At 41.7% G+C, this 14692-nt stretch overlaps 1 protein-coding gene across 1 annotated transcript; it reads right to left on the bottom strand.

Annotated features, from left to right (window-relative positions):
* Positions 1-13462: 13462 nt before the first annotated feature.
* LOC137561936 (olfactory receptor 11L1-like) lies at positions 13463-14407 on the bottom strand. Its single transcript, XM_068273281.1, has one exon. It carries the CDS (start codon positions 14405-14407, stop codon positions 13463-13465), a length of 945 nt encoding a protein of 314 aa, XP_068129382.1.
* Positions 14408-14692: the final 285 nt, after the last annotated feature.

Genomic DNA, 14692 nt, shown 5'->3' on the forward strand with positions numbered 1-14692 from the left:
ATTGATACGGATGTATGAGATAGGGCTTGGACCAGTACAACAGAGTCACCAAGCAGCTCAGGGTGACCCAAACCACTCAGAACGTATAGGCGGATAAAAGGGACCAAAAAGACCTACGAAAAAAAGCAAAGCTTGGTGTAATTTGCCTTCCTAAAACAGAAGGAAATATGCAATAATTCAGCTATAAGTGAACATTTGTGGTTACCCACAATGCACTGCTACTAAATATGCAAATAATTCCTTTTCACCCTTAGTAAGCCAAGCAAGCATCCAGAACCACCGGTGTATAGCAAGCCTATAGCTTTAAATTTTACACAGCCATATCAAACCCACATGTGACAGCCTGTTTCAGACTTTTGGTCCTCATCAGTACATGGCAAGGATTGATACAGCTGTATGGGAGAGGGCTTGGACCAGTACAACAGAGTAACCAAGCAGCTCAGGGTGACCCAAACCACTCGGAATGTATAGGGGGATAAAAGGAACCAAAAAGACCTCCTACTAAAAAATCAAAGCTTGGTGTAATGTGCCTTCTTAAAACAGAAGCAAATCTGCAATAATTCAGCTATAAGTGAACATTTGTGATTACCCACAATGCACCACTACTAAATATGCAAATTATTTCTTTTCACCCTTGGTAAGTCAAGCAAGCCTATAGCTTTAAGTTTTACACAGTCATATCAAACCCACATGTGACAGCCTGTTTCAGACTATTGATCCTCATCAGTACATGGCAGGGATTGATATGGCTGTATGAGATAGGGCTTGTACCAGTACAACAGAGTAACCAAGCAGCTCAGGGTGACCCAAACCACTCGGAATGTATAGGAGGATAAAAGAAACCAAAAAGCCCTCCTGCTAAAAAAAAAAAAAAGCAAAGCTTAGTGTAATTTTCCTTCTTAAAACAGAAGCAAATCTGCAATCATTCAGCTATAAGTGAACATTCGTGGTTACCCACAATGCACTGCTACTGAATATGCAAATTATCCCTCTTTGCCCTTGGTTTGATATGACACTACTTCTTCTTCTTGCTTGGACCAGCCCCTTCTTCTCGCTTGGACCGGCCCTGGGGGCAGGGCGCTACTTCTTTTTGCTTGAAGGTTGAGGCACTTACTCTATTATATATATATATATATATATATATATATATATATATATATATATATTTTTTTTTTTTTTTTTGAACCAAGTGTAATTTAACGACGCACCCTATGGCTGCATAACGTGCACAGGGAATTGTAACACTCTTTGCTGTCATTAAGCTGTGCTGCTACAGCAGCAGTGAATCAACCTCATAGTGTTTCTCTCCCTCCTGCCTCTTCCCCCTCCCCTTGCTTGTAGAGTTGTTAGACATAGGATGGGGGCTGGAATGATTTATCTGGGATCTGTCCACACATGAGCAGCTTGCTAGCAAGTAAGGATTAAAGCATGGCAGCAAACTAGCCAAGTTCATCTGTAGGTAACAATTCTTCAATAATAGCACCATCATTTGGACAGTCTCCTGTGCTCAGAAGACTCTGAATTATGTTTGTGATGTTTACATGTGGTTACTATCATTGCTGAACTAGTTAGCCTTCATTTTATCACCTGAGTTTGACAAAAATTATCTAAAGCTTGAAAAACAAACATAGATTGTGATCACCCGAATAGGCCCCACCAGCAATCCAACGTGCCCTCTTTGTGAAAAAAATTTGAAGCTAGAGCAAACTGACCTGCAAATATGAGTCCAGCTTTGATTTAAAATGCTTCAACTGTTATGGTGTATAACCTTGTAGATGCTGAACATGGTAACCAACGTTGATCGGGTATCAAAACTTGGAGCTTTCCATCTTGGTTTTAATTTGTAAAGGACTGCACCCTGAATTAAAATATAACCCGTCTATTTGCAATAAAAGAACGATTAAAATATAAAAATAATCCCCCCCCCCCCCCCCCACACACACACACACACACACACACCAAAAAAATAAAAAATAAAACAAGAATATAATAATATTGAGGTAGTCAAGCAACCTTTAGAACAGAGGTACGAATGTTAAATATGAGTATGCAGTATACAAGACTAGCTCCCAAATAAAGCTAACATTAGAGATTTGTTTTTGTTTTTTTAACTGCTAGTTATTCTACCCTTGTTAATTAGATACATTATCCAGTGTCCTCATTTTAAAGGGAGGGCAGTGCTAAGAAACATGTCAGAGCTATTCCTCATGTGTGTAAGAACACTGTTGGGTTCCCTATCTATTTATTAACTGAATGCACTCCTAGGGAACGCAGAGAGGAATGCACAGGGACCCTAAGACTCCCTAAAGAATTCACAATTCACTGTTAATTAGATATATGGGTAATTACATTTTTTTTTCACTTTTAGTACATCCTTAGTTAAGCAGGAAACTGTGTAGCAGAATAATGAATACTGAAAAACACATCAAGTTATCAGAAACTAAATTCATAGAAATGAAACAAACATGTGGCTAAGCTGACATTTGATTTCTACTGCTATTAAAAGCTATATAAAAAAAATACCTGTGAAGATGCTCTGTAAAGGTGGTTCTTGTCTTTGTTGGATGCTACTGATAGTTCAAACACCCCCTACAAACAAACAAAAATCACTATCACTAACTCCCCTCCCCTAGCTATACCATACTGTATCTATACTCCTAACACTAACTGATCTCCCACAGCATTTCATAGCATTCCCTTACTAGAGATGGCCAGAACGGTTCGCACGTGAAATTATTCGAACTTTAGGCATGTTCGACCCGCCCCCTATACTACATCATTGGGCTAAACTTTGACCCTCTACATCACAGTCAGCAGACATATGGCAGCCAATCAGGCTGCACTCCCTCCTGGAGCCCCCCCCCCCTTATAAAAGGCAGCAGCCGTGGCCACTTTCTCACTCTGCCTGCTACTGTTATTAGTGAGAGAAGGGAGAGAGGTTGCTGCAGAGATAGGGAAAGCTTAGTTATATCTTGTTAGATTGCTCCTTGCTGATATTTGATGCTGAAAAGCACCACCAAAACAGCTCTTTTGAGAGCTAATGTTCTTGTGATGTGTTTTTTTTTGTGGCCCACTGACACGGCATATACAGCCCTGTCTGTCGCAGCTGGCCCTTGTCAGTTGCTATACTGTGTCAGGCCCAGCACATTCAGCACACCATTTCAGTGCACCTGTGTGACTGCACATTGTATCATACCACCGGCAGTCACTGCATACCTTTTCAGTGCACCTGTGTGACTGCACATTGTATTATACCACCAGCAGTCACTGCATACCTTTTTAGTGCACCTGTGTCACATTGTATCATACCACCAGCAGTCACTGCATACCTTTTCAGTGCACCTGTGTGACTGCACGTTGTATTATACCAGCAGTTACTGCATACCTTTTCAGTGCACCTGTGTGACTGCACATTGTATCATACCACCAGCAGTCACTGCATACCTTTTCAGTGCACCTGTGTCACATTGTATCATACCACCAGCAGTCACTGCATACCTTTTCAGTGCACCTGTGTGACTGCATGTTGTATTATACCAGCAGTTACTGCATACCTTTTCAGTGCACCTGTGTGACTGCACATTGTATCATACCACCGGCAGTCACTGCATACCTTTTCAGTGCACCTGTGTGACTGCACATTGTATTATACCACCAGCAGTCACTGCATACCTTTTCAGTGCACCTGTGTCACATTGTATCATACCACCAGCAGTCACTGCATACCTTTTCAGTGCACCTGTGTGACTGCACGTTGTATTATACCAGCAGTTACTGCATACCTTTTCAGTGCACCTGTGTGACTGCACATTGTATCATACCACCGGCAGTCACTGCATACCTTTTCAGTGCACCTGTGTGACTGCACATTGTATTATACCACCAGCAGTCACTGCATACCTTTTCAGTGCACCTGTGTCACATTGTATCATACCACCAGCAGTCACTGCATACCTTTTCAGTGCACCTGTGTGACTGCACGTTGTATTATACCAGCAGTCACTGCATACCTTTTCACTGCACCTGTGTGTGAAAGTACCATGGAAAGTTTATCACATGGTTGAATGAATGGCAGACTTGCCCTCCATAACAGATTTTCACACCAGCATGTCCATCTGTTTGCAGTGCATTACAGTGAGTTTGGTCTGTCAGTGTGAAGCAGTACACTACCTACACTACCTGATCCATGTCTACACACACAAGATGTTTTCAAGCACTTTAGGCCTCAAATTTAGGAATGCAATGTGATTTCTGCCTTTTAGGGATTATTATAACACTGGTGTGCGTCAAATCCATAATTTTCCTGGGGACTTTTGGCATGTATCCCACTCCGCTGTGCCCCCCTCCAGGTGTTGGACCCCTTGAAACATCTTTTCCATCACTTTTGTGGCCAGAAACAGTGTTAGTAGTTTTGAAAGTTCGCCTGCCCATTGAAGTCTATTGCGGTTCGCGATGTTCACTGGTTTGCAAACTTTTTCGCAAGTTCAAGTTTGCGGTTCGTGAACCAAAAATCGGAGGTTCGAGCCATCTCTATCCCTTACCTAATAATCCTCTTCCTAAAAATCATTCCTGAATTATTACTTCTATCCTCTCCACTACTCTAGCATCTTATGGGAAGGGATAGGAGGTGCCCAAGGTTTTTGGATCACAGAAATCGGCCACGACAATGCCGTGAATAACAATATTCGGAACGCATGCACGGTCGTGATTGCGGTGGGTAAAGCTGTGATTAGCGGAAATGTAAACAAACACACCTGATTCAATATATATAACACATATAAACCCTGCGGAAGAGGACTAAATTAAAGCTTAACTTTTAATAAGACTGTTCTAAAAAGGATCTAATTTGCTAAATGAATAGATGTGATACATGGGTGGGAGATATAAGTCACGGTCCACAACAGACCACCCTCCACTTCCCCACTAGTTATCTATAAACCCCACACAAAACTCGACATGTTTCATTTCCTCTACGGGAAATTTCATCAGGAGTGATTGGTGCTCAGTGTTAGAGTGCCATAGTGCTAAAAATACAATTACATTATATACATCACATAGCTAGTACAAGTTTAGCAAAGTAACAGAGTATCGGCCGCAACCCTGCAGCCTGCCAGGTCCTAGCCACCAATCATAGGAGGGGAGGCTCTGCCCTCCCCTACTGGGTATAAAGTGGTGGCCATGATGAAAAGCTCCATCATTGCTAGACTGTGGCACTGAGAGGATCATCTCCAGGCCATTCGTTGCTTCAGCAATCTTTTTTTGTCAAAAACATAGCATTTTTACTCCTAACAGTGCTCTTATACTGTAGTATATACTTGTATTCAGCTAGCTTGCAGTGAGTGATTACTCAAGTTAGCTATAGTCAGTGTAGTCAGTGACAGTCTACTGAGTGCTGTGCTTAGTGCAGACAGGTTCAACTTCACACTGATTCCACTGCTCTATTACTGTATACTTGTTAGCTAGCTAAGCCAGTCAGCCAGTGATCAACTTCAGTTAGTTGCAGTCACTGCCACTGGTCAGTCACTAAGTTTAGTCAGTGACATTGTACTGTTCTATTAGTGCAGGCAGACCTGCTGTCCACTAATTGTTGTGCTCTTTATTATTTTACTGTATATCACCTGTACTTAGCTCATTAGCCAGTGATCAACTTCAGTTAGTTGCAGTCACTGCCACTGTTCAGTCACTAAGTTTAGTTATTGTTGCCAATGCCCATCTGTTCCCCAAGGCTGAGCACATGTTGTGCTGCCTTCGCAGGGACCCTCGGGTGATCCAGATGCATGAAAGGGAGGACATCTGGATCACCTTGATGCTGGACCCATGTCTGAAGGGGAAGCTGGGGGAGTTTATGTCACCATCCACCACCTAGCAACGCACAAGGGAGTTGCAGGAGGCCCTTGTGTGCAGACTCTTGGAAGCATTCCCCCAGCCTTCCACCCCCACTGTTGCTGTTCTGCCAACCCAGCTGGAGGCACCTGTGGCTGCCACCAGCAGCAGCCGGTGCCCCAGAGACCTGCTGAGCCTAAGCAAGGGCCTATATGCAGTGCAACTGCCCAGAGAAGAGGTGCCAGACACAGCATCCTTCTCCAACCAGCACAAGCAGCAACTGACCAGCATGATGTCTGACTACATGGGGTCATACAGCTGCTCAATGACACCGACAGCCCCGTGGACCCTATGGAGTACTGGATCAAGAGACTGGATATCTGGAGGGAGCTTGCCCAGTACGCCCTGGAAGTCCTGTCCTGCCCCCTTCCAGTGTCCTCTCCGAGAGATGCTTCAGTGCGGCTGGTGGCGTGGTCACTGAGAAGCACTCTCGGCTGTCCAATGCTTCTGTGGACAAACTCACCTTCCTGGAAATTAACCAGGCTTTGGTGGAAGGTGAGTTCCTGGCCCCCACTGTCAACCACAGGGGACATTAAGTGGCTGCTGCAATTTTTTAACAATGCCTGCCTTTCCAAAACAAGTTAGAACCTGCCTTGTACTCATAATTGGCCTGGTTCAGTTCATTTTTGCTGTGGTACCACCAGTGAGGTGCCGTGGTCATTCTCTGCTGCCGTGCTGACTGCTTAGTCATCCTCCTGCTGCTGCTAATGTCCACTGCCAGGGTCCATGGATACTTACAATTTTTGGGCACAATTCTCATGCTGTGGTGCTACCTATGAGGGGCCATGCCTTTCTGTGCTGCTGCTGAGTCCTTAGTCCTACTCCTGCTGATGTTGGAATTTAATACTTAAGTCTGTGTACCCAGGATCCACAGATGCTACAATTTTTGGGCTGATAATTTATCGTGCTGTGGTGCCACCAGTGAGGTGCCATACTCTTCTTCTGTGCTGCTGCAGAGTGCCACTTCGTCCTCCTGCTGCTGCCTATTGTACAACTTTGCTGCCATGTCATTGAGTGTTTTGTGACATTGTCCACTCATCCTCCTCCAGCGATACCACCACTGCCAGGTGCCATTGGGACTCGCCATCGGCGAGTCCCAATCTGCCTCTGCGATTGCTTGAAGTGTATTTTCCTGTTTAAAACCAATAACCCCATTTAAAGTGTTGATTTAACTTTAAAATTCATTTTCTCAAAAACTAAAAGTTATTTTTGGGTTTTTTGTTTGTTTAAGTTGTAGCCCCTTATCGCCTTTATAATCCATGCAAAGGGGGATTGTAGCATGTATGGGAGCTTTAATAATAGCTTAAACGCTATTTCGTGATCATGGCCATGTTTAGCCATGATTGCCTCATTCGCAGGAAAAATCCAAGTCGAATTTGTGAGTCCAGCTCAAATCCAGAAATCATTCATGCCGCTTGCAGATTTTTTTTCAATCATGGCTGAATAGTCGCATCTGTGATTGGGGGTATCCGAGCAACACTGGTCATGTTTAAGTGCCTAAGGGATATCCAGATAAGTCTTAGCCCTGAGCGGAGCGCCTAGCATCTTATTCTTACCCACAGTGCTTGGTGATATCATAGCTGAGCTCAAGTCCTATCTCCTAACAGTGACACAAGGATCCCGGGTATACAGTAGCCAAACCCTGGCACCACATACCTGATAGCTGACTATCGGTTACACAGTAGCCAATCCCTGACACCACATACCTGATAGCTGACTATCGGTTACACAGTAGCCAATCCCTGGCACCACATACCTGATAGCTGACTATCGGTTACACAGTAGCCAATCCCCAGCTTCCAAACAGTCCATTGCCTGTGCCCCATAGCCACATATATTTATTACAGTCTATGGTGGTGTCCAGAATAGCCAACAGATGGTGCACCAAGTTCTTGCTATCCAGGCCTTCCCTTCTCCTGCCTTAAGCTACATGACCATGTGCTAAAGCAGGGTGGAATCACAGCAAATCAGAGATTTTCAAGTCTATCAGCTGATAAAACAAATCACATGCTTCTCCATGAGTTCTCCTGGAGACATGACAATCACTTATTATGGGTACTGAAGCGTGGTGGCAGTTGTCAGTCATTTGACACAGAGTCACCCTAAAATCTTCCGGCCAACATGTTGAAAATGTATCCATCACCCATTGACTTACAATACTTCCCGCACTTCTGCATCACCACTGACAGTAACACGCTGTTGATTTTGCAACATTTCGACTGCAAATTGAGCACTTCCAGTGCAATGCAAAGTGACTGGGTAAGGGTGCTAGGCCCCATAGACTGTCATTGCCGTTGCATTACCCTGCGTGTAGAAAGGGTAACACAACCCAATGAAACTGGCCTATTCTAAAAGGAGCCTTAAAGGTATTTCATAGGTAAGGTCTAAAAATATCTCAGGAGAAAATTTAATAGGATAGGGGTCTTAGACTGAAGGACAGGATTCATTGTGAGGAGCGCATATATATGGGGATGCAGCATGTAACCACTTCAGTCCATGGGTTGTTTCCACCTTATGGGCTTAACTAACTTAACCGTGATAACTCAAATATCACACCTTATCAACGATATCACACCTTATCAAAGATATCACACCTTATCAATGTTAACATGCCTTATCAGAGTAGCATAACGAGCACTACAAATGTATGCCTGCTAATTGGCAATGGCACCCGTCCTGCCCTGAGCCCCTGCGGGTTTGTAGCGCACACTATGCTACTCTGATAAGGCGTGTTAACTTTGATAAGGTGTGATGTCTTTGATAAGGTGTGACATTTTTGATAAGGTGTGATATTTGAGTTTAGTGACTCAAGCCCAATTGACTAGTGCATTTCAGTGCTTCTCCCTTTCATCCCCTAATAACTTTATCACTACTTATCACTACAAAATTATCTATATCTTGTTTGTTTTTTTGCGACCAATTAGGCTTTCTTTGAGTGGTACTTTTTGCCGATAATTATTGTATCCTAAATGCATTTTTATGGGAAAAACAAGAAAAAAAAAGAAAAAAAAATATTTCTTGGTTTACGGCCATTATAGTTTTAAAATAAAATGTTCTACTGTGGATAAAAGTCATACATTTTATTTGCCCATTTGTTCTTGTTATTGCAACGTTTAAATGATTTCCCTAGTACAATGAATGGTGACCATATTTGATTTGGAAATAAGGGTGCATTGTTTAAGTTTTACATCCATCGCTAATAGCAAACACATAATTTAACAGTAATATACCCTCTTGACATACATATTAAAAGAAAAAAAAAATCAGTCCCTAATGTATGTAGCGGCGGGAATGAGGGAGCAGGAGGGAGCATGTCGGCACAATCGCTCCTACATCTGAGAACGATCACTGTTTTTGAACAAAAACAGTGCTCATTCTTGCTGCACAAGGGGACATCGGGAACGCGCGCGCATCCCCACAAAGTGAATCTCATGTCCCTGTGGCTGTAGCAGCAAGGACTCACGTCCGTGCGGCTGAAAGGGTTAATTATTATACACTATGACTGAAGTGACAATACACTAAAGAGATAGAATATGTATCCCCACATCTAGTCTTAAAGTACACTGTAGGAAGAAAAAAATGTGCAGTTAAACACTTATCTTAATAACATCCAGAGGCTTCCAGATCCACACACAAGCCCACCCTTCCTGTGCAGTGTGCTTCTTAACATATATGACAAGAGCTTGTTGGATATGTTGGCTACTCTACCCTCCATGTACGATACTGGCACAAGCACGGCCTCACCTGTGCTGTAGCACAAAGCTACTTATGCACAGCTTTTTCCTCCATGCCGATAAAGAGAGCAAATAGAGGCATGCTTGTAGTAGATTTAGGAGTAGGAATCAATAGTTATATCCTCCAGAAGAAGGACATCCAGAAATGTTTGGCTTCTGATTTTACCATAAGAAGATTTGCTCCTTGTGATACAGCCACAAAAAAAAGCTGTATTAGTTGACAGTTGATTTGAAGCCTTAGTTCAGCATTACCTCCTGCCTTCCAATGTGAATACACTGGAGCCCCTCCCTTCTAATGAGTCATGCTGTTCTCTTTCCTACAACACTCTGAGAAGACGTGCTGTTATCTGAAGTTACACCGGGGCCTTAACCACTTCAGCCTACAGCGTCGAAAATTGTACGCATCTGAGCAACGTTCATCTCCCATTCATTCGCTAATAACTTTTTAATAACTTGTTTTTTCCGCCACCAATTAGGCTTTCTTTTGGAGGTACATTTTACTAAGAATTTTTTTTTCTAAATTCATTTTAATGGGAATATTAAGAAAAAATGGAAAAAATGCATTATTTCTCAGGTTTCAGCCATTATAGCTTTAAAATACTACTTTTAAATGATGTCCCTATCATAATGTACGGAGCCAATATCTTATTTGGAAATAAAGGTGCATTTTTTAAATTTCACTATTTACAAGCTTATAATTAAAAAAAAGTATAGTAATGCACTCGCTTGACTTGCATATAAAAAATTCAGACCCTTAGGTAACTATGTATGTTGTTTTTTTTTTACTTATTGTTTTGTAATGTTTTTGTACTTATTTTTTTATTAAAACTTTTATGTGGGGTTTTTCAGAGTGGGGATGTAAAAAGGGGATTTGAAATGAAATCTATTGTGTATATTAATATATATATATATATATATATATATATATATATATATATATATATATATATATATATATATATATATATATATATATACGTAGATGTAGTTTTACTATTTGGTCACAAGATGGCCACAGTGAGTTTTTGATTTTCTGTCTTGCATGCGAGAGCGCTCGCTTGCAGGAACAGAAGGGGTGACGTGGGACATAGAAAAATTGCGGCTTTCCAGAGAAAGCTGTCGGTTTTTCTTAGCAGGACATTGATCAATGAATTGGATATGTATTCCCATTCATTGATCTGAGGGGCAGCAAAAGGCGGTGGGAGCGCACCCGGGAGCATGCATGGCCCGCAGCAGCTGTGCAGTCTATCTCTATGGATATATTCGACCAGATAGACTGAAGTGGTTAATGTAGCCATACATCTATTGTTATTATAGAATTAGAAATTAATTATTAAATTATTAGAAATGTCTTAAATATTTGCACTTAGAAACTAAAAAGAGCAAAGGGAAATATGAGCATTAGAAAGAGAGGGAAACTCTAGAGGCCCAAATGTAATATGCCCCAGTGATCATAATCTACTGGCTGTCAGACTTTGTCAATAGCATTTTTTTCTTAAAGGACAATTGAAGTGAGAGGGCTATGGGGGCTGCCATAGTTTTTTTTCCTTTTTAAGCAATACCAGTTGTGCAGCTTAAGCACACTCTCCTCCTTTGAGTTCCAGGCGTTGCAGGTCTGACTGCTTCTCTTTAGTGTCAGTAATCTGCACATCCTGCTTCTACAACAGTACAAAGAAGACAGATGGGACTTATCTGTACTGTTGGGCCCTAATGTAGCCATACATCATTGTTATTATTTTGTAGCATTGGTTGCTGGATAGTGTACTGGTTAAGGGCACCACCTTTGCCATGGGAGACCAGGGTTCGAATCCTGACTAGGGTCAGTACCTATTCAGTATGGAGTTCTTAGGCAAGACTTCCTAACACTGCAGCGTGGCCTTTTGAGAGCGTACCAGTGGCTGCAGCTCTTGAGCCCTTTGAGTCCAACAGAAGAAAAGCACTATACAAATGTTCGGATTCAGATTATATAGCGCTGACATCTTCTGCAACACTGTACAGATTATATTGTCTTGTCACTAACTGTCCCTCAGAAGGGCTCACAGTCTAATCCCTAGCATAGTCATGTGTCTATGTGTGTATTCTTTAGATCATGTATCATAGTCTAGGGCCAATTTAGGGGAAGCCAATTAACTTATCTGTATGTTTTGGGGATGTCTGAGGATAGTAGTAAAAAATAGTACCGTGTTAGCCAAACTATTATTGTTTGGGATGTCTGAAGAAACCGGAGTGCCCGGAGGAAACCTATGCAGACACAAGGAGAGCATACAAACTCTGTGCAGATAGTGCCCTGGCTGGGATTCTAACAGGGGGCCCAGCGCTGCAAACATGGTAACAAGTATGCCACCGTGATTTTGATTAAATCGACAAAGCAATTGACTTTATTGGTTGATCACTTTCAGTGTGGTTGATTGAAATTCTATCAAATAGTGGCCTACACTATGCGATTGTCTTTCACTTCAATCTGTGCCTCCATGCTCTGGAACCCAAAATTGATTCTTTGTCGATTTAATGGCCAGTACACACCGAAAAGCGCTAGTGTAATTGCAAACGCTCAGCACTTTTTGAAGTGATTTTCTAGGGGATTCTAGGCATGTGCCTAGCTATTTTCTAATCATGCCTAGTGATTTTCTAATCATGCCTAGTGATTTTCTAATCATGCCTAGTGATTTTTTTTGTTTTGTTATAGTAGAGCTGTAACTGAACAGCTTCTTTAAGAAAAATGCTCAGAGAATCGCTCTGATCTAGCACTTTTTAGAGCTGTTTTCCATTTTCCTCTACTTAACATTAAGGCTGAATCATCTCAGAAATCAGCAGAAATGCTGCAGGACCCAGGTTTGCATTTGGGAGAACATCACATTGCTTTGGTGTGATTCATACCATTCAAATACATTAGACAAGTGCTTTTCAAAGCACTGGCATTATTATAATTGCTCAGAAGCGCTCTTGGTGTGCACCAGCCCTGACTCATGTGACCACTAGCTGATCCCTGTGTGATGGACCAATATCTTCTGTTCTACTACATCAACAAAGTGGGTTAATTTAACAAGATAATCCTAAAATTTGCAAATCGCTTTTCTCCTGTTGGACTCAAAGCACTCAAAAGCTGCAGCCACTAAGGGTGCGCTTAAGAGGCAGTGTTAGGAAGTCTTGCCCAAGGACTTCTTACTGAACAGGTACTGACCCTAGCGAGGATTCAAACCCTGGTCTCCCTTGTCAAATGCAGAGCCCTTAACCAGAACACCATACAGCCACTTTTTGTTGATCAAGCAACCTGGGACACACTTTGGGTTTGATTCACAAAAGGGTGCTAACTTACTTAGCACGCCTAAAAGCCCCTTAGCACGCCCAAAGCCCTTTAGGACGTGCAAAGTTTTGCACACTAAGTTAGCGCATGCAAAGTTTAGTGCTTGCGCAGTGCACATAAAACGTTGCACCAGCTGCGACTAAACCGTTGCACCGGGTGTGCCTAAAACGTTGCATTGGGTGCGCCTGAAACGTCGCATGGGCGATGTTTCTGGTGCACCTGGTGCGACTTAAACTTTTCACGCGATCGATAAATGCTTTGGGCGTGCTAACACCCTTTTGTGAATCCAGCCCTTAATTTTTACACGATATTCTATTTTTTTTTATTTTCACCTGTATCTAATTATTGACCCACCATGAGGGCTTAGTCTCTGCATATTATATTTTATGTTTTATCATAATGACTTATGTCAAAACTGCTGTTTTGCACAATTTGCTTTAACTGATGCTTTAATGAGACAACGTGTTGAATTAAAAAAAAAAAAAAATTATACACAAACATTTTAAAATATCAGCAAGTATAAAACCAATATGGGTTTTCATCAAGTAAAATACATTAAACAAAAACTTTGAACAGATTTTCTGAAGGCAGATTTTATGTCTTTGTTTCTCAAGCTGTAAATCATGGGATTAACTAATGGCGTTATCACAGTGTACAACAACGATAAGACTTTGCTCAATGTCCACGACAGTCTCTTGGTAGGGAGCACATAAGAAAAAACTGGTATTGAATAGAAAAGAGAAACAACAGCTAAGTGAGAACTGCAAGTGGAAAAGGCTTTTTGCCTATCAATAGCTGATGAAATCCTCAGGATGCTACGAATGATATGAACATAAGACAAGATAATCAGGATGAATGGAAGGACAACCACAGGAATGCTAAGTACAATTATTTCCAGGTGGACTATGGCAGCGTCTGAACAAGACAAGCTCAGAAGAGGTTCCACATCACAGTAAATATGGTCAATAATGTTTGGTCCACAAAACGATAAGTTAGAAACGGTTATAAATTCAACAGATGAAGCAAGTATGCTCAGTGACAGTGACAGAAGGGCCAGCTGTAGGCAGAAAACCTGTTTCATGGTACTGTTGTAGTGGAGAGGGTTACAAACGGCTACATATCGGTCATAAGACATCACAGTAAGGAGAAAACACTCATAAATTTCTGTCATTGTAAAGAAAAAAAACTGTGACATGCAGCTGGAAAAAGACATGGTGCCAGTACTATTCAGAAAAATATGAAGCATGTTCGGCACAATATCAGAACTTAGCGTGATATCGGTTATGGAGAGTTGGGTGAGGAAGAAGTACATTGGAGTGTGAAGATTCTGGCTGTAGGACACCAGTGTGATAATCAGAAGATTACCAAACATTGTCATGCAATAAATCAGAAGAAATACTGTGAAGAGGACCATTTGGAAGAGAAAGCCCACTTGGAATCCTAAGAGCACAATCTCGGTGATCACAGTCAAATTACCACCAAGCATTGTATTTTAGAACGAAGAATATGAAATGCAATGGATTTTTAAAAATATATTTACATTTTTGGCTACATCATCAAGGGAAGTAATCATAATGTTCTATAAGTACAAAGACACAAAAGTGTGTTGTGTACACTGGAAGATACCAAGCGCCTGTAGTGTTCAGCACTACACTAGACCATCCTGTACATGCGGCGTTCTAGTTGTAAGTAGAATGACAATAAGAAACATCCTAAATATTTGCACATAGAAACTAAAAAGAACAAATGTAAATATTAGCATTAAAAAAGG

Source organism: Hyperolius riggenbachi, chromosome 3 (genome assembly GCF_040937935.1).
Source record: "Hyperolius riggenbachi isolate aHypRig1 chromosome 3, aHypRig1.pri, whole genome shotgun sequence".
Lineage (NCBI taxonomy): Eukaryota > Metazoa > Chordata > Amphibia > Anura > Hyperoliidae > Hyperolius > Hyperolius riggenbachi.

Coding starts and splice junctions, on each gene's coding strand:
- LOC137561936 (XM_068273281.1), bottom strand. CDS start 14,407: ATGCTTGGTGGTAATTTGACTGTGATCACCGAGATTGTGCTCTTAGGA.